The sequence below is a fragment of the Xyrauchen texanus genome, chromosome 20 (genome assembly GCF_025860055.1).
Source record: "Xyrauchen texanus isolate HMW12.3.18 chromosome 20, RBS_HiC_50CHRs, whole genome shotgun sequence".
In the NCBI taxonomy this organism is placed as follows: domain Eukaryota; kingdom Metazoa; phylum Chordata; class Actinopteri; order Cypriniformes; family Catostomidae; genus Xyrauchen; species Xyrauchen texanus.
The window spans coordinates 4,405,329-4,431,768 of record NC_068295.1 but is presented as its reverse complement, the minus strand read 5'-3'; the positions used below and the strand labels follow the sequence as shown (position 1 = coordinate 4,431,768).

At 37.2% G+C, this 26,440-nt stretch overlaps 2 protein-coding genes across 5 annotated transcripts in view; one reads left to right on the top strand and one right to left on the bottom strand.

Annotated features, from left to right (window-relative positions):
- Positions 1–22,815, top strand: part of LOC127660839 (F-box only protein 5-like) — a 31,093-nt gene extending 8,278 nt beyond the window's left edge. Inside the window, exons 1-6 of one of the 4 annotated variants that reach the window (XM_052151270.1) lie at positions 11,428–11,514; positions 17,066–17,200; positions 19,821–20,484; positions 20,592–20,682; positions 20,767–20,943; positions 22,277–22,815. In XM_052151270.1, the coding sequence (XP_052007230.1) occupies positions 19,847–20,484; positions 20,592–20,682; positions 20,767–20,943; positions 22,277–22,528 (1,158 nt within the window). In that variant the 5' untranslated portion in view covers positions 11,428–11,514; positions 17,066–17,200; positions 19,821–19,846 and the 3' untranslated portion in view covers positions 22,529–22,815. Of the gene's footprint in view, positions 1–11,427; positions 11,515–16,314; positions 16,364–17,065; positions 17,201–18,672; positions 18,927–19,820; positions 20,485–20,591; positions 20,683–20,766; positions 20,944–22,276 lie in introns of those variants that run through there. The other 3 variants (XM_052151269.1, XM_052151272.1, XM_052151268.1) reach the window with 3 other exon arrangements.
- Positions 9,799–12,619, bottom strand: LOC127660303 (uncharacterized). Its single transcript, XM_052150440.1, has 3 exons — positions 12,565–12,619; positions 10,372–10,632; positions 9,799–10,311 (listed from the first exon to the last, which is right to left on the bottom strand). Exons 1-3 carry the CDS (start codon positions 12,617–12,619, stop codon positions 9,935–9,937), a joined length of 693 nt encoding a protein of 230 aa, XP_052006400.1. The 3' UTR covers positions 9,799–9,934.
- Positions 22,816–26,440: the final 3,625 nt, after the last annotated feature.

Here is a 26,440-nt window from a genome sequence, read left to right as displayed (position 1 = left end):
CTTTTGATGTTTCGATAAGTTTTGTTAGCTCTTCATGACCTATGACACCGAAGGATTGAAGATGCACATGAGGAAACTTATTAGACACTTCTGACGTGCAATGAGAGATGATTGCATAATTCCAATTTTATTTCTGATTATTTCATGAGTGTTTGAGATAGATCTGGTAGATTATTAGTGAAGCTATCTTTAGTGATCGAAAGAATAGTTCTACCTGAAAGATAGCGTGATGTAAATTGAGTAACATTAGCTGATCGCTGTATATAAGAGACGAGATAATGATCCGAGATGCCATCGCTCTGCTGCAGAATTTCTATATTATCGCCATCAACTCCATATGACAGAATTCAATCTAGCGTATTATTATTATGGTGATGAGTTGGTCCTGTTACATATTGTTTGACTCCAGGAGAGTTGAGAATATCGATAAATCCTAATCCTAATGTGTCATTTTCACTATCTATGTGAATGTTGAAGTCACCAACAATTAAAGCTCTATCTACAGTAACTACAAGATCTGATAAAAAATGAACAAATTCACCAAGGAAATCAGAATAAGGCCCAGGTGATCTGTACGCTGTAGCAAAGGTAAAAACTAAATAGTTTTTTTATTTATATCTGACAGTGTCACATTAAGCATTATTACTTCAAAAGACAAATTTATATCCTGTCCTCTGAGTAACACCAAAAACTTCACTGTAAATTGTAGCAACACCTCCTCCTCGACCCTTCAGACGAAGCTCATGTTTATAACAATAACCTGAGGGAGAAGATTCATTTAAACTAATATATTAATCCGGTTTCAGTCAAACCGAGCCAATACACCGAGCACATCCACACAATAATCTGTAATAATTTAATTAACAATTAGTGCTTTGGTAGAAAGAGATCTAATGTTTAGTAGCCCTATCTTTATATGATGTTTATCTTTAATTTGTTTTGTTCAAGTTTTACCTAATTTTGTCTAAATTATTTAGTGAGGATTTTGTGTTTGGTAGTTCGGGGAACAGACACAGTCTCTATGTGATATCTAGGTGATACAGTCTCTATGTGTTGTAGTTTATGTGACCTGTGTGATGTCTCAAGGCAGCTAGCAGATGTTTGGATTAACCAGTTTGTCTGCTTCCTTATCTGGGCCCCAGTTAGTCAAATACTATCATTATTAAGACTATGAGCCAAATTACTAGAGAGGAGAGCGACACCTTCTCTGGAGGGATGGAGTCCGTCTCTCTTTAGCAGGTCAGGTCTACCCCAAAAACGCTTCCAATTGTCTATAAATCCTATTTTATACTTCAGACACCACTCAGACATCCAGCCATTCAGTGACACTAATCTACTATAAACCTCGTCACCATGACGAGCAGGGAGGGGACCAGAGCATATTACAGTGTCTGACATCATTTTTGCAAATTCACACACCTTTTTAACATTATCTTTATTGATCTCCGACTGGCGAAGAAGGACATCGTTAGTGCAGACATGAATAACAATTTTAGAAAATCTATGTTTAGCATTAGCCAGCACTTGTAAATTTGATTCGATGTCAGATGCTCTGGCACCAGAAATGCAATTAACAATAGTGGCTGGAGTCTCTATTTCCATGTTCCTGTGTCAATAACAAGAGCTCTTTCAACATGATTCTCAGTGGGTGCATCACTGATTGGGGAGAATCGATTGGAAACCCTAACAGGAACGGGAGAGTGGTGTCGCTTTGCTGAGCGAGTATGCCGCCGAGACGTCACCCAAATGCCCTGCTGCAGGGGCTCTATAGCCGGAACCAAAGTGTGTATGTTGCTCTCTGTACTGCCCGCATCCGAAACAGTATCTACCAGCTTCTCTTTCTCACTGACCTCCACTACCGTTCGGATGTGTGTCTCTAACTCATTAATCTTCTCCGTCAGCCTGACTAATTCCTTGCATTTATCACATGTGAATCCCTCACTGCTGACGGAAGAGGCTATTGGAATCATCTGACAAGCAATGCTGGAAGAAAAAACATGAGCGTATGCCATGACTTACTGCTGTTGTTTGTTGTTGTTGGTTGTTCCTGAGCGGTGAGGGTTTGAGATCGATAGGAATCCCTCACTCAATTGTTTGTTGTTGTTTGTTGTACCTGAGCGGTGATCGTTTGACATTGATGTGAATTCCTCACACAATTGTTTGTTTTTGTTGGTTGTTCATGATAAGCATTGCTTTGAGATCAATGCAATAATCCTTGTAACACAGAGGAGAAAAACGGGTGTGTGCTGAAAAATGCACGGGGTTGAATCACGATAAGAGAATAATGCGGGGGAAAATATGATTTGTGCTGAAAAATGGCAGATGTTAAGGATTAAAGGCTGAAAACAGATACATAAGCGATGCTAAAAAGGCTAGCAGGCTACAAACACAGACTCAAGCTAGGCTAGCAGCAGGTAAAATACACAGATGAAACAGTAGAAAAGCGGAAAACCTGAAACATGCGGTAAAATGACAGGATATCGATGAACGTATGAGAATAAGAATAAGCAATGCTAAGCAGGCTACAAACACAAACACTCATGCAGCGTGTCGTCAGCAACAGGAAGTCCAGTGAGACAGGCAGGTGAGACACTATATATGCCAACTGCGTGCCTAAAGGGGCGGGGTTAACGCACCATTGCCTCACACTCAGACAAGGACTCTTCCAATAATGCTTACAGCAATGTGGAGTACACTGAATCGAAAGAGAACGTGTTTTTCTATAGAAGGCCTAATATGGTAGTAACCATTATTGTTTTAGGCTAACCGTTTTTTTTATTATAAATGTATTTACTTTATTAAGTTTTTTGGTGGAAACCATGGTTTTAATACAGTATACTGTATCCATATAGTAACCATGATTTTACTATTGATTAACCATGGTTAATCTTGTGGTTATTATAGGTTTACTACAACTACCACGGGAGTGCAAAACTATTGCAAGGGAATGGAAAACTATTTAAAAAATAAAATTCCCACCCTGTCCTCTAAGGGGCACCTTCAGAGATCAATATACAATTCATTTTGTAGTCTAAATTCTCCTCCCTGCCCAGTAGATGGCGATGTGCATAAAGAATGCAAATTGCTAAAAACAAATAGGGCCACATTCACTTGCATTGTATGGACCAACAGAGCTGAAATATTCTTCCAAAAATCTTTATTTGTGTTCAGCAGAAGAGAGAATGTCATATGCATCTAGGATGGCATGAGGGTGAGTAAATGATGATTTTTGGGTGAACTATCCCTTTAAAAGTTTCTCAGGTTTGTTAAATAGATTGGATTGGTTACATAGAGACTTCTTGTAAGTAACTCAATTGGTAGACTTAAAGGCAATAATTGAAAATCTTGACTGATTAATATACCAACTGGTCTAAAGATTTCTGCAACACATGATTTTTGTTTTTAATTCCAGAATTAAATTATAATAAGAGTGGGGATCATGAGAAAGCTTATTTACACATATATCCTTTAATAAGATAAACTATCTTATTTTCTAGTAAATATATTTATCCTTACAACATGACAAATTCACACGAGAGTGTAAGATCTACAGTATAAGGTATGTAATACTTGCTTTCAGACAATAAATTGTTTTAATTTTTTAAGCATAAATCTAACAGAATTTAAGTTTATGCTTAACACAAAAAAACACATGCCGAAGAGGTGTAAAGAAACTTAATTTCATTCCTACAAACAAGTCTTTAAAGAATGTTCCAGTTTCAACACAAGTTAAACTCAGTTAACAGCATTTGTGATGTTGATTTACACACAAACACAAGCATACAAAGACAAAGATCCCCCATTTAGCCTTAACAGACTGTAGGGGTAAGTGCTGTTAGCGAGCAACTATGAAGGCCGGAACGGTACACGAGGGGGTGGGTGGCCAGCACCATGCCCGACCGCCTTTGTCTCCCCAGTGGCAATGTTACACACCACACCAGGTACTCATTTTAGGCTGAGTCAACCTAGGGGAGGCCCGGGACCGGTTCAGGTAATCATCACTGGTGTTGGCCATGAGCGGGAATTGAACTTGGGTCACCAGGTTCGTAGCGCAACACTACCGCTTCCCCCCAAACACACACACGCACACGCACACACACTCACACACACACTCTCACACACAGAAACACACACACTCACACTCACACACACACTCACACTCACACACACACACACACAATCACACACACACAAACACACACTCACACATACACACACACTCATACACACACTCACACATACACACACACACACACACACACACACACACACTCACACACACACACAAACACACACACACACACACTCACACATAAACACACACACTCACACACACACACACACACACACTCACACACACACACACACTCACACATACACACACACTCATACACCACTCACACATACACACACACACTCACACACACACACTCACACACACACACACACACACACACACACTCACACATACACACACACACACACACACACACACACACACAATATGGTAATCATTATAATGCCTCAAATGATGTCAACTGAACTTAACTCGTATCAAATCCAGAACATTCCTTTACAGTAAGTTAATATATTTTATATATTAAGGATGTTTAGTGATTTTAAATGGAGAACAAGACAAAAACACAGATTAAGAAATAGTTTTTCCTCTGCAGCATAACAGCAAATGTCACTCTCATTAGGCAGAGAGTGGGCTAGAATGAAAAAGTACACAAAAATGGATCTGACTACGATCTCAGAAAATTGCTACATCCCTGATTGTTGTCATGAAAAGGGTCTTCCTGCTAAACCTTGTGAGGGAGGAGTTTCCTGATGTTCACTTCAAACACACCAGTGGTCCATTGTCCTCATCCTACTATTACCTGAGACGCTGCAGCAAAAGATAACAAGAGGAAATGGCCAAGTGACCCACGATGAATGTGATGTATTGCTGATGAATGGGCCTATAAGTGCCTGTTATACTTATAGAGATTTTCAATGTGTAGTCCTAAAACCCAAAAGATAATTATAATTAGCCATGGGTTCTCTCAGGAATGTATAATAGGGTTTCAGAATAGTGGTTTTCAATTACTGTAATGAGTCAAATAAAATATGTGCTTAAAGGGATAGTTCACAAAAATAAAAATGATGTCATCAATTACTCAAGCTCATGTTGCTCCAAACCCATATGACGTTCTTTGTTAGGCAGAATGTAAGTGACTGACAGCTTCAGTCACCATTTAATTTCATGATACGGGGGGGAAAAAGCAGCATCAACAAAATTTCTCCTTTTGTGTTCCTCGAAAGACGATTTATAAATGATGACAGATTGTACATTTTTTAAGTGAACTGTAGTCCAACATAGATATATATAACATGTATTATGCCCTCTTGGCCAATTAGTCTGGAGTGGTGGTGGCATAGTGGGCTAAGCGCATAACTTGTAATCAGAAGGTCTCTGGTTCGATCCCCACAGCCACCACCATTGTGTCCTTGAGGTTAACTCCAGGTTGCTCCGGGGGGATTGTCCCTGTAATATGTGCACTGTAAGTCGCTTTTGATAAAAGCGCCTGCCAAATGCATAAATGTAAATGTAGTCTTATGATCTTCAATTTAAACCCAACAGACCTCGAGATGTCAGATATGATCAAACTTCACGGTACATTTACGCAGCACTAGAGACTGACCTTAGAAAACAGCACTGCAAGACTGTGATTCCAACCAGAACAATTACAGATTACAAGGAAACTTGCATACATTTTCTTTTAACATAATTCCATGAAAACATACAGCCAACATTAAATTAAATGGACATTAAATACAGGTCCTATGTGCTCAATGTCACGTACCTGAACTTGCGTGTATGTGAATGATGGAGCCAATGTCGAAGTGTTACGGCACTCACGTCATTCATGCTGGCACACTGCAGTCTTACGTTAAATCCACTGCAGATAGAGTTTGTGCAATAAACCAGCCATCTCTAACCAATACAAATCTCGGGTGGGAGCCAAAAGTGCTGTAAGCTATTTTTTTTTAATGGAAAGATATGCAAACAAATGTCCGACACCCTGAAAGATATTACAGTAATGAAATATGTGTTGTGAGATATCTCACCTGTCTCTGTGACAGCACTAGACTGTAAACAACAACAAAAATGTGTCCGTGGGTGACGCTTTTGACCTGTCAATCATTTTCCACATTTTCATAGTATTGTAGTTTTAGCGAATTATTGAGGCTTAGTGCCATTTTTATGCCATGTTGTTCATAACGTTTATCAGTCGAGGGCGCTATTGTGCTGCTGTTGTTTTAAACAACCGTTTCTGCATAATGTCGGTCTCAATATTATTAAAAACCCGTATGACTTTCTCTCTTGGAATGCATGAGGAGACATTTTGAAGAATGTTAAAATGCTGTTCTTTCGCATATAATGAAAGTGTATGGTGACTGAGGTTGTCAGGCACTAACATTCTCTCTAACATCCTCTTTTGTGTTTCACACACTGAAAAATGGTGGTTCTTATTACCTAAATATTTCTTTCACACGTTTTTGCATACAGTGAGTCAATTTTAATAACTTCTTGAATAGAGTAAATCTAACTTAAATGTTTCAGCTAATATAGTAACTTTTACTAACAAATCTGATGCGATAGTACTTAAAATAAGTCAAATAACTTAGTGGTCATCACTAAATACAAAAATGGAAACGGGGTCCACAAGGTCGGAGGTGGTCAAAAATGCATGAGACCAAATCGCATTTGAGGTGTGAAACACTGTACTGTATTTACTTCTCCACAAAAGCGTTTTTGTTCTTTGTCAGTGCAGAAGAAAGTATATAATTATAATTATTTGACTGAACTATCCCTTTAAGACGAAAAAGTGTAATGTCTCAAACGAAAGCTGAAACGGCTTGTTTTTGTAAAATCCAGATTATTCTCCTTTGCACACATCTGGTCACATGTGTCACATGTGTATGTGTCCAATTCTTCTGGTGCACAAGTCTTTGTCTTATTGTGCTAGTTGTGGATTTGAATTGCAGCTAAATGTTTTGTCTGAGGTTTTCCTGATTCTATAGATGTATAAGGGATGCCAATGTTTTTACATCTGTTCTTCCGTTCCTTTCTGGCTATTCTCTGAAGTCTCCACTGGACCCAGATCCAGTTGTGGAATTCACAGTTTTCTGTTTTTCCTTCGCATGCTAGCCTTTCTCTCCCCTGAACTCAAAGCTGGCCTGTGGATTTCCCACATAGTGTTTTGATAACCCCTCGCCTATGCACCAGTATGTAATGGGAATCAAACAGTAGGTTTTCTGTAAACATTGATGCACAGAGGTTCCTTTTGCATACAGAGCAATGCTATTTTTTACCTTAAACTTCCTCCCCTGTGAAGGCAAGTTCTTTGTCTACTTGTTGCACGCCATTGCCAAAAGCCAAATTATGCAACCTGGTCTCATAGATCACGTTAATACCTACATTTGTTGCAAAAGTATTTTTACGTGTGTTGTTATACGTATCCCTGCAGTTTTCTGGTGAAATGAACATTAGAGGAGCTATAACATTTATTTACATATACATTTATGTATTTGGAAGACGCTTTTATCCAAAGCGACTTACAGAGCACTTATTACAGGGACAATCCCCCCGGAGCAACCTGGAGTTAAGTGCCTTGCTCAAGGACACAATGGTGGTGGCTGTGGGGATCGAACCAGCAACCTTCTGATTACCAGTTATGCGCTTTGGACCACTATACCACCACTATAACAACAATGACTTTTATTCACTTATATTTTATAGTTTATATTAGTATAATTCTTTACAGGGCTCATTGATCCATCAGAACAAATCTGTCCTTGTTATTCTAAAGAGAGCTAATGGAAATACATTTCATTGTTGTCAGTCAAATATTTGCAGGTTTTACCCTTTACCTAATTTCTCAGATCTCTCGCTTTCTTAACAGTCCACACCAAGAGGTATTCTGGCTCGTTCCCAGGGAGAACATGGGCATGTGTGGTGTTTGCAACACTCTTTAGATAAGCTGTATAACCGTGAGGTCAGAAGAGGTTAACAATGTGCTTCTAGCTTATTCATTTTAAGCTATTGTCAATGGATGGCCTGGGTCAGTCCTTCTAATGCAGGTTGGTCACCACCGAACCATGTGTTACACATCTTAACCTCTGACTCAGGGGTAACAACTGGATTTGCTGTTTGGGTGGGCGTCCAAATATATGGGTGGTTGACTTTCAAGGTGGTGTGTAATTTTTGCCACACTATTTTCTGAAATCGCCTACCATTATTCGGGAAAACAGATTGTCCCGCCCCATATAGGTTGGGGCAGTTCAGGAATTCAGATATTGGCACTGATGAGAAACAGCAGATTGTACTCAGCATGGGATAGCATACATTTAGAAGGCCCACTTCATGTCAGGAGTATCTGAGGTCACTTTCTCTGGCACCAGAGATACAGCACAATCTTATTGGTTACTTTGCATTTGATTTCACTGAATCGAATGGAGCTTCTTGACTCAGACGTCTGTGTTAGGCCTTTAAGAGAGCATTAATGACACTTTAAAGAGGAATCTGGCAGATATTTTTGAGTCTTTCTCATGGGATCCTCTGTGGAGGGCTGACCTAAAACAACATGTCTGCGTACAAATTAATTTCCATCCAACAATGTTGTTGTTTTCACTTCACAAGGTACATGCAGTCAATCAAAGTACACCAGGTTTCAAAATACTGGCTATTTTTGACATTACAAAAACTGCATAGACTTTTATGTTTCAGTTTTACAGGTATTTGCATGCAAAACATGCAATCCACCGTTTTTACACTAAATTTCTTGGTTGGAAACTGTATGTCCACATGTACAGTAATGTCCACATTCAAAAGCATTCCAGTAAAAAGCAAATCAGTTTTTTTTCTTTACTATTTACTACAGGAGGTACAGTAGAAACACGGTATGATAGAACAGAAAACGTTTTACAGTATTGCTTACAGTGAACAAAATATCCATGAAACACACAAGAGCATTCTGAACAAAAAAACAACAGCATAAAGCCCAGATAAAAAGGGGACTAAAAAGCACAAAATTACTGCATCTCTCACTGCTCCTGCTAATCTCACTGCATCTCTCACTGCTCCTGCACCTCTCACTGCATCTCTCAATGCTCCTGCACCTCTCAATGTATCTCTCACTGCTCCTGCACCTCTCACTGCATCTCTCACTGCTCCTGCTAATCTCACTGCATCTCTCACTGCTCCTGCTAATCTCACTGCATCTCTCACTGCTCCTGCTCCTCTCACTGCATCTCACACTGCTCCTGCACCTCTCACTGTATCTCTCACTGCTCCTGCACCTGCACCTCTCACTGCATCTCTCACTGCTCCTGCTAATCTCACTGCATCTCTCACTGCTCCTGCACCTCTCACTGCATCTCTCACTGCTCCTGCTAATCTCACTGCATCTCTCACTGCTCCTGCACCTCTCACTGCATCTCTCACTGCTCCTGCTAATCTCACTGCATCTCTCACTGCTCCTGCACCTCTCACTGCATCTCTCACTGCTCCTGCTAATCTCACTGCATCTCTCACTGCTCCTGCACCTCTCACTGTATCTCTCACTGCTCCTGCACCTCTCACTGCATCTCTCACTGCTCCTGCTAATCTCACTGTAGCTCTCACTGCTCCTGCACCTCTCACTGCATCTCACACTGCTCCTGCACCTCTCACTGCATCTCTCACTGCTCCTGCTAATCTCACTGCATCTCTCACTGCTCCTGCACCTCTCACTGTATCTCTCACTGCTCCTGCTAATCTCACTGCATCTCACACTGCTCCTGCACCTCTCACTGTATCTCTCACTGCTCCTGCACCTCTCACTGCATCTCTCACTGCTCCTGCTAATCTCACTGTATCTCTGACTGCTCCTGCACCTCTCACTGCATCTCACACTGCTCCTGCACCTCTCACTGCATCTCTCACTGCTCCTGCACCTCGCACTGCATCTCTCACTGCTCCTGCTAATCTCACTGCATCTCTCACTGCTCCTGCACCTCTCACTGTATCTCTCACTGCTCCTGCACCTCTCACTGCATCTCTCACTGCTCCTGCTAATCTCACTGCATCTCTCACTGCTCCTGCACCTCTCACTGCATCTCTCACTGCTCCTGCTAATCTCACTGCATCTCTCACTGCTCCTGCACCTCTCACTGCATCTCTCACTGCTCCTGCTAATCTCACTGCATCTCTCACTGCTCCTGCACCTCTCACTGCATCTCTCACTGCTCCTGCTAATCTCACTGCATCTCTCACTGCTCCTGCACCTCTCACTGCATCTCTCACTGCTACTGCTAATCTCACTGTATCTCTCACTGCTCCTGCACCTCTCACTGCATCTCTCACTGCTCCTGCTAATCTCACTGCATCTCTCACTGCTCCTGCACCTCTCACTGCATCTCTCACTGCTCCTGCTAATCTCACTGCATCTCTCACTGCTCCTGCACCTCTCACTGCATCTCTCACTGCTCCTGTTCCTCTCACTGTATCTCTCACTGCTCCTGCACCTCTCACTGCATCTCTCACTGCTCTTGCTAATCTCACTGTATCTCTCACTGCTCCTGCACCTCTCACTGCATCTCTCACTGCTCCTGCACCTCTCACTGCTCCTGCACCAATAATAATAATTATTATTATGTATAATATTAATATTATACTATCATTAATCATGTATTATTGTTCATAATATATCATATAAAATATTCTAAGTAATGTTAATCATTTACTTAAGATTAATAGTCATGAATAGTTTTGTATTATATTATTTATCTAATAATATTACTGAGATATTATTATGTATAATATGTATTATACAATATTGTACATAATATTTTTTAAACGTAAACATTCTAATAAGGATAATATGAAATATAATTAATATATTATTTCTATGAATATATTATAGTTTATTTATTATATATAACAATATGTTCTAAATAATATTTAAATATAAAATAATAATAAATATTATACTATTTTTATCTTTTTTCCAGCATTAATATTACTAGTATTATATATTTATAACATGTAATACGAAATATTGTATGTTTTGAAAATAGTAATTATTATTATTCTTTAGAATATTCATATTATAATATTAATAATATAATATTAATAATATATTATTATTATTATTAACAATAATATATTATTAATATTATAATATTAATAATATATTATTGTTCATAATATATATTATAAAATATTTAAAAATATAAATTATAGAAATATTTATACATAATAATATGAAATATTATTTGATAGTATTAATATTATAATATTTTTAATAATATTTACCAATTTATTATTTATTTAGAATGTATAATATATGATATTGTAAGTCCATCCATCCATCCATCGTCAACCGCTTATCCTGTGTACAGGGTCGCGGGGGGCTGGAGCCTATCCCAGCTAACATTGGGCGAAAGGCGGGGAACACAGGTCGCCAGTCCATCGCAGGGCATGATATTGTAAGTAATATTCATAATTTATTTTAGAATATTAATCATAAAAGGTTTTATATTACATTACTGATATCATAATATTACTGATATATTCTAATGTATAATATACTGTATAATATAAAATATTATCCGTAATATTTTTTAAACTATACTACTAATAATAGCAATAATTGTATACAATTAATATAGTATTTTTATTCATACGTTTATTTATATTATACAACAACATTTTGTTTAAAATTAAAAAATAAGAAATATTATTGTTATATTATTAATGGTATATTATTGATTATTATATATAGACATTATTTATAATCAACTTTGATACAGTTTCTAAAATATAACTTTGCTTGCATTTTTAATGACTCAACATATAAATGTTGACAATTACAAAATAAAAAAAAATATATCAAACAAACATTGGATGGCAGCAACAAACATAAGACAGAATTCGATTTTGATATCATATATGTATATATAGAGTATATACTGTGTGTGTGTGTGTGTGTGTGTGTGTGTGTGTGTGTGTGTGTGTGTGTGTGTGTGTGTGTGTGTGTGTGTGTGTGTGTGTGTGTGTGTGCTCAACATGACATTCCATTTCCAATGTGACCAATAAAAATCTCTCATGCATATAATGAGATCATGTGACAACAATTTAGCAAATTATGCTTTGAAATGTTTATGTTGCATACGGTTTCACATACTACTTTAAAGGTATACAAGGTAGTGTACATTTTGTTGTATGTAGTTAACAGTTTGCTTGTATTCTATTCAAGAACATAGCCCAAAATACACGACATAAGCTGTTCGTAATTGAATGCTCAATATTCCTCATTCATCACATAGGAAATGGAAGCCAAGGACATTTGTTAATGGCATACAATATTCTTTGCAGTATGCTTTGGTTGTATACTGTTGTAGGTCATCAAGGTATTCTTTGCAAACTGCCAACAGGATACATCTAAAATAGTATGTGTAGTATGACATTGCATTACAACCACACTGTTCTTACAGGAGCTTTGATTGAGAAAGACTTGCTACAGTGTTGCAGTTTACTTACTTTCTTGAGCTCAGCTGGCGGATTCTTCACATTTTCTTGAATGTTATGCATGTCACTGTTTGGAGCTTACAGTTTGTTTGTCTCAGCACTGCCCGAGTGAATGTGCAATTACTCAGCGTGAAGTTGCTCTAAATTCCACTGCTCTCAGTGAATGGCTCTCTTTGAATAAATTTGGCTCTGGTTAATCACCCCATGTTTTGCTCCGTTATACACACTACGTCATCAAAACTAATACATGTTTGCTTTCTTAAAGAGATGAACATACTTTACAAATCATAACAGAGCACTGAGGTTGAACTTGGAACAATCAGTGACATTTTATCTGAATGCATGAGGAAAATTGTATATTTAAGGTGGTAAATATTGGTGTAAGAAATGAACTGTGCACATATCCCATGTGATCTCTCAATTAATATAAGGTCATGAAAACTAGAATAATTATACAAGGATTAATTTTTTTTTTTATGTTTCATGTTTAATGCAAGTTGACAGCATTTTTGGCACAATGTTGATTACCACAAAAATAATCTTGACTTTTTTTTTTAGCTTTAGTAAAGCAAAAATCTAGGTTATAATGGAAGTGAATGGAACGAGTCTATAAACATTCAAATACACACTGTTTCAAAATTATAGCAACAAACATGTAAACTTTATGTGTTAACAAGATTTGGATTTCCCCTGTCAGCTCTGGCTCTATATATTGTCCACCCATATGCATTCTTGAAGTCTCTGTTCTGCTTTAAGTTTGTCTTGTGACTTTGTGGTTAAATGTTACATATATTCACCCCGAACAAGAGCCTTTGATCATTCAAGCAATTCCACTAAATAATCTGCATGACTTTGCAGAGGATTAGCCCTCTATTCAGAACCTCATTCCCCTGTCCTGTGGGGCGCAGGTGCCAAAGAATGTCAAATCTCATTTTAATAAAGCCAATAGACTCAAGCAGGACATATTGAGGAGTTGCATTACCTATAGGGTATCATTCTGAGATAACAGCTTGAATGTTTAGCAATATAGACCTATTTAATAAATGAAAGAACAGACAGTTTGTGACTAAATATTAATTTAGTCATTTTTCTCACAATGTTTTCTCACAAAGTTGCTTGTCACTGTGTCGCCTTGATCACTGAACTAACTTTCCTGAACAATTATGTTTTTGTTAGCTTGCATTTGTATGGAAGCCCTGAACCGCAAGGTGAAAAAATTTTTTTCTCTCTAAATAATTTTTTCTCCCTGAATTTATTTTCTCAAAAAACATTTTTTTTCTCAAGTACAAAGCTACGGAGCCCATGTGAGGACAGGAGGTAATTTGTTTTCTGAAATAGTTTTGCGTGCACTCTCAATATTTTCTCACAATATTTTCTTTTTTTTCTTTTTTTTTTTTTTCTGTGATGTATTTTTGTTTTGCTTGTTTTATTATGTAAAGCGCCTTGAGAAGCTGCTTTAAAGGCGCTATATAAGAATAAAGTTATTATTATTATTATTATTATAATATGTTTTGCGTGCACTCTCAATAGGATTTGCGTGCACTCTCAATATGTTTTGCGTGCACTCTCAATAGGATTTGCGTGCACTCTCAATATGTTTTGCGTGCACTCTCAATAGGATTTGCGTGCACTCTCAATATGTTTTGCGTGCACTCTCAATAGGATTTGCGTGCACTCTCAATCAGGGGCGAAAATTTCATCAAAATGTTGGGGGGGACAATAAACATAACAATTCTCAAGAGCAATTTTTGAAGGGGACACCAAGGTTTTTTTTGTTGTTGCCCCATTTGCATTTGTATTATTTTATTTCTTAAACAATTATTTTAAGAATATATCATTATATTATTAACATTACAAATATTTTAATGATATTTTAGGGGGACAACCCTCAGATGGGGGGTCCTGACCCCCCTGACCCCCCCGCGATTTCCGCCTATGCTCTCAATAAGTTTTGCGTGCATTCTCAATAGGTTTTACGTGCACTCGCAATATGTTTTTACTTGTTGAATTTAATTGTTGACACTTGTTCATTACTTGAATATGTATGCGAATGTGTGCGTGTGTGTGTGTGTGAGCGTGTATTTATCACTTTGTGTGGACCAAATGTCCCCATAAGGATAGTAAAACCCGAAATTTTTGACCTTGTGGGGACATTTTGTCGGTCCCCATGAGGAAAACAGCTTATAAATCATACTAAATTATGTTTTTTGAAAATGTAAAAATGCAGAAAGTTTTCTGTGAGGGTTAGGTTTAGGGGTAGGGTTAGGTTTAGGGGTAGGGTTAGGTTTAGGGGATAGAATATAAAGTTTGTACAGTATAAAAACCATTATGTCTATGGAAAGTCCCCATAATACATGGAAACACTACATGTGTATGCGTGTGTGTGTGTGCGCGCGCGCGTGCGCGTGTGTGTGTGTGTGTGTGTGTGAGTGTGCGTGTGTGTGTTTGTGTGTGTGTGTGTGTGTGTGTGTGTTGACCCTAGATTGAGTTTAGAGGAGACCGTGCTAAATTAATTTGACATGTATTGCCATCTGTTGGTTTCAGATGGTACTACTCAGTTGATTTTTCACTTGACTTCACACTGGAACTTCTTCCAGTAAATTATTTACTGTTCATAAATTATTACAAATTTATTTAGAGTAAATTAAATGCTATTTTGAGACAAAACAGAATATTTAATTTTGAATAATTATAATGTTAATAGTAATAATATTAATAATAATAATACAGGTGCATATTACGATATAATATTACGGTGTGTATAATTGTAAAAGTTGATCAAAATTATAATTAAAAAAAATAAATTTTAAATGAAAATACATTTCAATAAAATAACACTACATAAATGTTATATTAAACTTTAAAAAAAAATGCAAATGTAACAAAGGTTACATAATACATTTTCAACATTTTAATTTTTCTAATTGTGTGTATATGCGTGTACGTAATACATGTGTGCAACATTTGAATCTTGTGCTAATGTGTGTGTGTGTGTGTGTGCGCGAGCGTGAACTTGTGCGTGCGTGTGTGTTAGGATATATTACTAATGCTTTGCCATGGTTAAGCTTTTTACCCAAAAATCTTGAAAATTTCCAGTACAGGATTCTGAACTTTTATTTTGAAGAATATTTCAAAAGAAGAAAAGAAGAAGGGTATCTACAGATGATGTTCATGTCATGTGAAGATTGTGGTAATTGTGTGCAGCGTTACAGTTGTTCTGTTAGGAAACAGTTAAAATGGTCAATTGTATTTTTCGCGTTTAATTGTCCACTTTAAATACTTTATTCGAGTTGAGATGGCTGTGGTCTGCTTTTGTAAGACTCTTTCCCATGCAGTCAGTCAATGCACAATGTGACAGTTCTCAGGACAGTCTTCACAGGAGTGTTAACAGCCCATTACAACACCTTAAAAGTACAAACCAAAGAGTCTTTCATACATCTCAGTCTCTGATGATCACTAAGATTATGTCTGTGAAAGAGATCTTCAACAAGAAATCTTTACATGACTATTTAAAGAAGAAGGAATGGGAATATTACACATGTTTACAAGCTATCAATACTGATAAACAACCAGCAGATGATATAAAGAAGACTAACCTGTCTGTCCTAGGGCCTTTGGTCCAAACAATACAAGGGTTAGAGGGAAAACAAAAAGAGTTGGAGGACACACAAGATTTGTTGAAAGGTACTGAAGTGAAAAGACTACATTTATTTTTTAATCTCTAGAGAGGCATTTCATTTGCATGTATCTCTCTGTTCAGATAACGATCCAGACTTGCATGAACTGGCTGAAACAGAGAGGGCAAAGGTGAGGTGGTGTCAATGGCTCTTTTAACATTTCAATGGCCTTTTTTAACTAAATTACCCTCATGCATACAGACATACATGGCAAAAGGTCTTTTTTAAAAGGAAAAATACTTGTGGGCTACATAAATGCTTAACATATGGGTTAATTTCAAGGAAACATGTTTTAGGTCACATTTCAGCTCAAATCAAAAGAATAATTAAGACGTATTTTGCATGAAGGTGATGAAAATTCTCTCATGACATCCTAGATGTGTTTTTTCTTCTGTTATACACAAATGAAGATTTTTTTAGAAGAATATTTCAGCTCTGTTGGTCCATACAATGCAAGTGAAAGTGAACAGAACTTTGAAGTTCCAAAAAGCACATAAAGGCAGCATAAAAGTAATCTAAACATCTCTAGAGGATTAATCCATGTCTTCCGAGGTGATGTGATTGGTGTTGGTGGGAAACAGATCAATACTTAAATCCTTTTTTATTCTAAATTCTCCTTCTGTCCAATTGGTGGACTATCTATCTATCTATCTATCTATCTATCTATCTATCTATCTATCTATCTATCTATCTATCTATCTATCTATCTAACTAAAGATAGTCAAGATTTTATTTAGTGATCTTTATGAACTTTTAGTTTGTGTCTGTGTTTGTTTCTCTGGCATGCATGGCATTGGGAGTGAAAGCGATTTATCACTTTTTGGAATTTCAGGCATAGTGGCTGAATGCCAGCAGGAGCGTTCCCAGATAAAAAACAAAGAGAAAGCCATGACGTTACTTCGAGCAACACTCTACAGCGCCAGACTGGAGGAGAAGACCAGGAAGATACCATGACCGAAAACTCCAGGTACATGGCTTTACGAATCAGCATTTTATTTTATTGAACTTTGATTCATGAATTAACAGTTTAAGTCTTTTGAAGAGTCGTCTATGATGATAGATATGTAATAGATCTTGTACAGTCAGCCAGTCATTATCACAATATAATGATTGGCTGACTGTACATTATCCTGCTTATTACATAGCTAATTGCCAAATTAAGTAAATGGAAATTAAATATTGGTTTTGAAATTGAAGATAGTGTGAAATGAGAGACATGAAACAAGTTATGTAGTTATGTGCATTAAACAGTTTACCGGCGATTATACTAAAATATTTGACCATAGAATGCCATGATTGACCAATCAGAGTCAAGTATTAAAAGATTATAATTTGACAGTTATAAACAGTGCAATTTCACCTATGTTGTAACAGATTGGCACCAAAGGCAGATCGGAGAAGATCAGGATGAATAACTTCTCCCAGGACCAAATCACCGATCACAGAATTTGAAAAACAATTAATGACATTCATGGATTTTTACAAGGAGAGAAACATTTGGAGGAAACAGTTGTGTTTTTGCAACAGTTTTCTGAAAAGGAATCCCTCATAGACATTCTCAAAGACAATAATCACAGTCAGTAGTTATTTGTAGCAATAAAGAAATGTGTATAAGTTTTGCTCTGTCTGTGTCAAATTCAATTGTGATCCCAGCCATCAGTTTCTAGAGAAAGACCACAGTTTATCTCACTATCCCTCTGAGTAGTTTCACAAACATGCTTTGCTTTCTCTAGAACTTTCCACCAAGGTGTGAAATGCTTTGGTGGGGTGGACATTGTGGACTGTATTTTAGTTTATTGAATGTGTAATTGTAGTTTATATTATGTATAATATATAGAATGCATTTTCTAAACACACACACACATATAGATATATAATTTTAGAAAATGCATTGTATATATAATAAATAATATAAACTACAATGTATATAGTGCATCAATTTAACAAATACTGTACATACAATGGGGTCCTATAGTCTGAGATAACATTGAAATCTTTTTTTAAAACATGGAAATAAAGTTTTATGATTTTGAAGAATGTAAAATAACTTTAAAACTCAAAAATATATTATAATTGCCAAAGGTATTTTGTACATAACATTTTTATTTAGCCTCCATTGAAGCACATAAGATGTAATTGCCAAATAAATCATTTGTATTAAAATTATTAAAAATAAATAATACAATAATTGTGCTGATAATATTATTTCGTTATTATAAACATTTAAAAAGAACTATATAAAATAGCATTTTCATAATTTGTATTCCACTGTGTATATATAAGCGTACGCGGCTCAAATCCAATAACAAAATATGTAAACAAATTTTATTGATAAACTTAAAAAAGGCGCTTTTTTTTCTTTCTTTTTTGTAGTCGATTTGCGCCTCTCATTGGGTGGCGCTCTTTGTTCGCATGTGACGTTTCAGTTTTGCTGCGTCAAGACGTCGACGGAGAATTCAGATTCGTTTTCATTGGCTGCAGCTGGTTTAAAAGTATTCTACTGCGCTCTGATTGGTCAGAAGGTTTTTTCGCCAAATTTCAAATCTCAAACCATTTAATGTGGCGCTTTTTTTTCTCAAGCTCAGAAACATTTGGTAATGAGTGTTTGCCAATCCTGCTACTGTAATAGCGACTAGGAAGCAGTTTTAGGGATATAATAAGACTGTCTAAAAGAGTACTTTTATATTTATGAGGTAAGAGACGCCTATGTTTTTATACTTGAATACATTTGTGAAATTATATGTTTTTTTTTAAGAGGATTTTAAACTAGGCCGACCATGCATGAGTTAACTATTATGTAATGGGCTGATATATCTTATTATTGTTCTTTTTATGTTGCAATTTTGACTACATATAAGACAGATGGCATTTCAAGATTCATATAACGTGTTAATGTAATATTTGAAACATTTTAAGTCGTGTTAATGCTTGTATGTGACTCATAGAGCCACGTCAGGACTGCATGCACGTAGGCGCGCAAAATGTTAAGTATAAATAAACCACATAAATATAGATAACCCCCTAATTAATGTTTGCATGGATTTATTATTATACAGTAACGAGTGGGTATTCTGATATGCATGTTTAGTGTGTTTTAATAATAACATGCAATGCCTAAAACAAGTAACCAATTTAATATGTTTAAGATTTGAGTATAAAATATGTGAATTGGCTTTAATTATGTTGATTTTAATGTTAGATAATGTGTGCATATTGCTGTATTAGATATATTATATCAGCAATTTGTTTAACATGCATCACAAAGATAAAAGATAATCCTGTCTTATATCCATATATATGTTGGTATGTTTTTCTAATACCCTTATGCTAGTTTGTTGTTAATGTAGTATATGATTAATATATGTGGCTCAACTGGAAGAGTATGGCGCTAGCAACACCAAAGTCATAAATTATAATCCCAGGAAACTCACATGTTGATCAAATGTATATTTTGAAAGCACTGTAATTCACTTTTGATAGAAGCGTAAATATTAAAAGGATCCACAATTTTTCTAGTACACTTTGCAAAACAAAGATCAGAGGTTTAATGTCTCTTTCTTTTCCCCCTCTCTCTCAATATCCTCCAGTTGCTGTGTCTGGATAGGCCTCTGATATGAAGTGTCCAACCTACAGTGAAGATTGTGCAGTTTTATGCCACATGGAGAATCCTGAAACAGACCTCATTGAGGTGAAGGTTCACCCCGTTTCACCACGGAAAAAAAACAGTCCGCGTTCCCCCGTGAAGGCCAACATCTCCACCCCACTGGAGACCAAAAACAAAGGCCCACACAATAAAGAAAACTCTAAGGGTAAGCGCCTCTCCTTGGAGGTGGCATCAGATGATGAGGTGATTCTAAGCGGTAGCGGCCTGACTGAGGACAGTGGGTATCTTTCCCTCCAAAATAGCCGGCTGGATCACTGTGATGTGGATGGCGTGGACTTATCAGAGAGGAATGAAGAGAAAAGTGCGTCCTCTCAGTCCTTGGATGTTGAGTGTCATTCCACTTCCTGTCTTCCTGTGCTGAAGTTCCAAGAGGAGGTGTGCAGAGAACTGGAGAAAAGCTTTAAAAAGAACAAAAGATATAACTGGACGATCGTCGACAAAGTGGCTGAGAATTACGGGCTCCATAATGTGATTGGTGGGAAGATGGGACTGGAGTTTGTGGACATCATTGGTGGCCTGTTGAAGAAAGACATGAGGCACATTATTGCTAGGATAATGGGCCTGTTGGAGGATTGTGACTTAGTGAGGTAAATTCTCTTGATTTCACCTCCTGCCACATGATATAATATTTTCGTTCATCTGAAATGCTGCATATGTGCAATACATTGACTGTTTGTTTGATTTTATGTTGCAGCTGTAAGAAAGTGAGCCGGACATGGCGAAAGGTCATTTGCCAAGACCAGGTGGCCCTTCGGAGGTGCCGAGAAGCAGAGAGGAGGCTACGGGTAAGATGCTTTTCTGACCGACAGAATTGGACTAATTCATAGTGGTGGTTGGTTAAAATACTAATTTCTGTGTTTTGGTTACAGGACTCCGGGCGTCCAGTAGGATCATGGACGCGAGACTTCACCTTGAGTAGGGTGGTATTCTCATGCGTGCAGGCCGTAGCCTCTACTCCTGTTCATAAAGCTGTTAAGAAGCCGCTGTGCCAGACGGGTGGGTTGCAAAACACGTCCCGGTCGAGTCGCTTCCAACAGTTTCAAGAGGTAAAAATCCAAATCATTATCTACAGTATGTCAAGGGTTCCCATGATCATTGGGAAAACTGGAAGTATCAGGGATGTATTTGTTGTCATGTGATCCATTCGATCCAAAATAATCAATATGGTGGCCCATGTTATCCACTTGATAGCGTTGTTAAAGATAAATGTAACTTTGAAGGACTGCTATAGGAAAGTTGTACAAAGTCTACAGGAAGTTTACTCCAAATTGCTGTACAATAGAGCGCAACAGTCTTGTTCCGGAAGTAAAAATCCATAGATTAATTGATTTGCAGCAATAACTTGTATACCTTTTAAAGACCGACCTACCGTGAGATCCGAAGTTGTTTATCAATGGTATATGCTTCTGTTGAAGCCATTGTTAAGTGTTTTTTCAACTTAATTGTTTAAAACTACACTACCCATGATCCACCAATCGGAGAACTACAGTCTATAAAGTGAGCCAAAAGTACTCTGCAGTGACCACCCACTTCCATGACACACTGTGAATGATGCAAGCAAGTCTGTCAAACTACAAATATATTTGTATATCAGAATATTTTGCTGTAAACTTAAATGTTGCTTCTATACTTTTCAACCACCTAAAATCAATAGTTTTATAAACTTTCATTGTTTTTATGAGATTGCATCATTTGTGATGCTTCAAGTGATTTGTAGTTTGTGCCGTCGTAAAAGACAGAGCCTTGTAACGTTACTCATTTTGGCAGATTGTTTTTTTTTTATATATATATATTTTGTTTCAAATCAAGGTTTATAATGTTGTGGTTCACCCCAGAGCTGGTTGGTTTTGTTTATGGCTTAGAACTCCTTTTATGAAGTATTTTATGAAAAGCCAATGGGGGAAAATACTTCTGGAAACCAGATGGCTAAAAAAAAAAGTGGACTGGCACTGTTGCACTCTATTGGATTTCTGACCATACGTGGTAATGACACCGGGACCCGCGTGCATGTTTTTTGCACGGCAAGGGGATTTTAAGCATTTTCAGATGTTTTAGAGACATTTTGAGAGCTTTTCTGAAAACACCGTTTTCAAAGTTATCCGGATTAATTGGATGTAGCCTAAGAGTCCTGAAAACAATATTGCGATGCAAAAAAGCTTTAAGGTTACAGTTAACTATGAAAAGGACATTTTCTTGACTGATTTTGTATTGAGAATCACCCTGTGGTCTTTAACCCAAAATCTTGAGACTTCTGTCATCTATCCAAAATATCTATGGTACTCTCAAACGACTGCCTAATCATATTCCATGACCTCTCCAAAAGCAGTGGGGACCCTTTAAAAGGAGAGACGATTCTGAAATTGTGTTGTTTTCTTCTAGGTTGGCAAAACTCTAAAACAGCACGAATCACTACGAGCATGCATTCTCTGCGGTTTTCCTGCACGGTTTGATGCATCCATGCAACGGGCAGTGTGTACACGTCTCAGCTGTGCATTTGAGTTTTGCACACAGTGTCAATCAGCATTCCACAGCTCCGCCCCCTGTCGCAGCGCCGCCAGGATGTTCTCCGCTCCCCGAAACACACTTGTCGCTGGCTCCGCTCGAAGCAAAAGAAACGTGCGTCGCCTATGATGTCACCCAAATGGCAATTGTTACAAAGTACTTGTTTTGAAGAGACTTTTAGAAAAGGAATCTTTTATCCTTATTGTAATGTGAATTTGACCATGTTTGTGGTCGTTGCACAAAGAGAGAAACTACAATCATCTTTTAATGCCAAAAAAAAAAGAATTCAAAAGGGGGTTGAGCAGCCTCCTTAAATTGTAAATGTGAATGTTTTATAAGATTTTATATATGTTTTATTAATGAAATGACCAATTCCTGTCTGTCAGTGAAACGTTGTAAATATTTAAGTGGTTCAATAAAGCCTTATATGTATTTTTTTTTTTTTAAACTTTGGTTCTTTATTGACTGGGAATATGATTTAAATGGTTTATATTTTTCAGGTCAGCTGTTTGCTTATTCATAATGACATACTAGCGTACTGTGCTGTATTTGTGCCAGTATTTGAAGCAGTATTCAACAATTGGCACTTCTAAACCATACTATGCTATGTTGCCACAATTTAGTGGGTGCCAAACTTATTTACATTTAATAATTTTGCAGATACTTCTATCCAAAGTTCTTTTCCTTATTAAAGTCGCAAGTTATTTGTCGTATGCTCAACAATATCTGCCGTAATTCACTGCCAAGTTCCGATAGTAGATAGATAATGGTATTTACCGATAGTAGTAACTTCATCTAATTACTACAGTTATTTAAATCGAACAGTGAAAAATATATTTTTGCAGTCCAATTAAACGAGTAAAGGAGGAGATGTCAAAAGCCTTGGTTGGTCATTTGTTGAGCACAATGCTTTTGTTTGAATCACACATTTGACCAAATATAGTAGCTGTCCAAAAATCTAGAGTTCTGGCAAACTTGCTGCAAATTTGACGTTCATAATTTACACATGCAAATAAGTTGCCCTGAGCTCTTGTCCAGATAGCGCGCGCGCACACATCTCTGGCTATTTTAGAACTTTTCATCTGGAAAGCATCAAAATGTAATTACCATCTGCTAAACATCTTAAAAAGATCAGATTTACAAGCATTCTGAATCATGAACGTCTCCAAGACATCTGCTGAATGTCTTATTGACGTGTTATATAGATGTATTGCAGATGAGCAAATGCTTTTAGGAACATGAATAGTCCATAGTGTGGATGTTTTTTAGTTTTTTCCTTTTGGATGTTAATAAGACGTTCAGCAGATGTCTTTGAGATGTTTATGATTTAAAATGTTTGAAAATCTGATCTTTTTAAGACGTTTTCCAGATGTTAAAATGTGATGCTTTCCACACGAAAATACCTAAAACCGACATATCGGAGATGTATGCTTGCTATCTATGTTAATGACAACTCCGATAGCACACGTGCGTTACTCAGACATGTGTTTGATGTGTGTTTACATCTGGAAAATGTACAGTATATTTAATGTTGTTTGATAATCTGCATTACGTCTATAAGAGGTATGTCAATATGCATGTCTCAGATGTCAGTAAGACATTGAGCAGATGCCCTTAAAATGCTTATGATTTTGAATGTTTTTAAATCTGATGTTTTTAAGATGTTTAGCAGATGTTAATAATTTTGAAATGCTTTCCGGATGTCCTAAAACAGACATCTCAGAGAGATATGTGTGCTATCGCGGATTATTGTGGTCCAGGCACATTAGAATGACTTTGGTCTATCTATATTACTTCAGTGTACAAACTCCAATAACACAAAGTATTAATATAAGAATTGGTCAATCAATTAGTTATGTAGTCTGGTGAGCTGAAAGCATGAAATGGACACCACCACACACTTTTCTGAATGGTGAGATTGCACCAGAGCGCTTTTTTTATTTGAATAAAAACCTGTTTTACCCTGGAAGATCAATCTGCAATTTCACCATCTAGGCTAAAATGTATGTTTTTTTTGGTAAAAGATCAGCTCTGAGATCTTATTATAGTTTCTTGACAATATCGAGCACATTGATGGTTCAGAGATTGAGTCCATATTTGTGTTTCCCTCAGAATTTAATGGTGCCAAAAGCATGAGGGGAGGGCATCCGCGCGGCCGTAGCTGGGTATTCTAGGGCCCCTGACTGCATATTGCTTTGGGCCCCTTTCCGCTTAAAAAATACAGTTTAGAATTGGTTGTGGGCCCTCCCTGGACCTGTGGGACCCTAGAATCATGAATAATGTGTTTTAGCACATCTAGTGTTCATTTCACAGGAAACTGTCGCGATTTTGCTAAAATATAGTTTTTAGCAACTATAACTAATTTAAACTGATTTCTTTTTGTACCTTAATTGAATTGAGTAAGCTTAAATAAATTAAAATAAAATAAAAACTAAATATTATTTTTTGTTTTTAATATTTTATTCATTTAATTTTGTTATGAAATTGAAACTGCTTCCTATGCAACCAATTGGCCCGGTTGCTAGGGAGGGTAGAGTCACATTGGGTTAACTTCCTCGTGGTCGCTATCATGTGGTTCTCGCTCTTGGTGGGGCACATGGTGAATTGTGCGTGGATGCCGCGGAGAATAGCATGAGCCTCCACATGCTGTGAGTCTCCGCGGTGTCATGCACAGTGAGCCACGTGGTAAGATGCACGGATTGACTGTCTCAGACGCGGAGGCAACTGAGATTCGTCCTCCGCCACCCAGATCGAGGTGAGTAACCGTGCCACCATGAGGACCTACTAAGTAGAGGGAACTGGGCTTTCCAAATTGGGAGAAAAAAGGGATAAAAAAAAGAGGTGTGGCCATAACTCCAAATTTTTTTACTGGGGCTGGAAATGAGGTCCCGAGTCACTAAAAACCCATAGTATGTGTTTAAGGATTAAAGTGATAGTTCACTCAAAATGAAAATTCTGTCATCATTTACTCACCCTCATGTTGTTCCAAACCCGAATGACTTTCACCATTCACTTTCATTGCATCTTTCCCCCATAAAATAAACACACCACATAATATCTCATTTTGTTTTCCACCGAAAGACATTCAGGATTAGAACAACGTGTGCGTGAATAAATAATGACAACATTTGTATTTTGTATTCAAACAATTCCTTTTAATTTCACCATAGCTTTTGCAATCGCTGGATGTATACAAATAAAATACACTACAATTGAAAAGGACAAATTTGGAGTTAATTTGGATTGGGATAGTACAAGTAGGCTTGTGTAGTTGAGAAATATTCATCATTAGTGCCATTCGTGCGGTACAATTAATCTCAGGACTGACCTTTCTGGACGATGAAAGCTCTGGGGCCGTGTATTATTGTGTTTCCCTTTGATTTATTAAAGAACGGCCACTTCAAATGAAGCTCCAAATCATTTGAGGATATCTAGAGCAAAACAGGTGTTTACACTCCTTGTCCAAAGCACATATGCACACACACAAACTATCTCATTGTCATGTCATTGTGCTTGGGCACAGGAATCTCATTTGAGAGCTATTTGCTGCGATTAACCTTTTAGATTAAATGCAAACCTTTCCAATTGTGTGTGTGTGTTCATGTGAAATTTGTATTTGAACGTGATATTCTCAGTATTTTTTACACACCTATGAAATTTGCTTGGTATGGGATCCCTTTGAAAAACGATGTGGGATAGGTGCACTAAAGAAATGCATTATTGAAATATTTATCTTACAAAACGGATAGTCATTTACATTTACGCATTTGGCAGATGCTTTTATCCAAAGCGACTTACAGAGCATTTATTACAGGAACAATCCCCCCGGAGCAACCTGGAGTTAAGTGCCTTGCTCAAGGACACAATGGTGGTGGCTGTGGGGATCGAACCAGCAACCTTCTGATTACCAGTTATGTGCTTTAGCCCACTACACCACCACCACTCTGGGCTAGTCTAGACAATAATTCCTGATTGGATAAGCCACATTTGAAATGTGTGTTTTTTTTTTGTTGAGGGTTTAAAGGCAGAAATGTGTAGCTT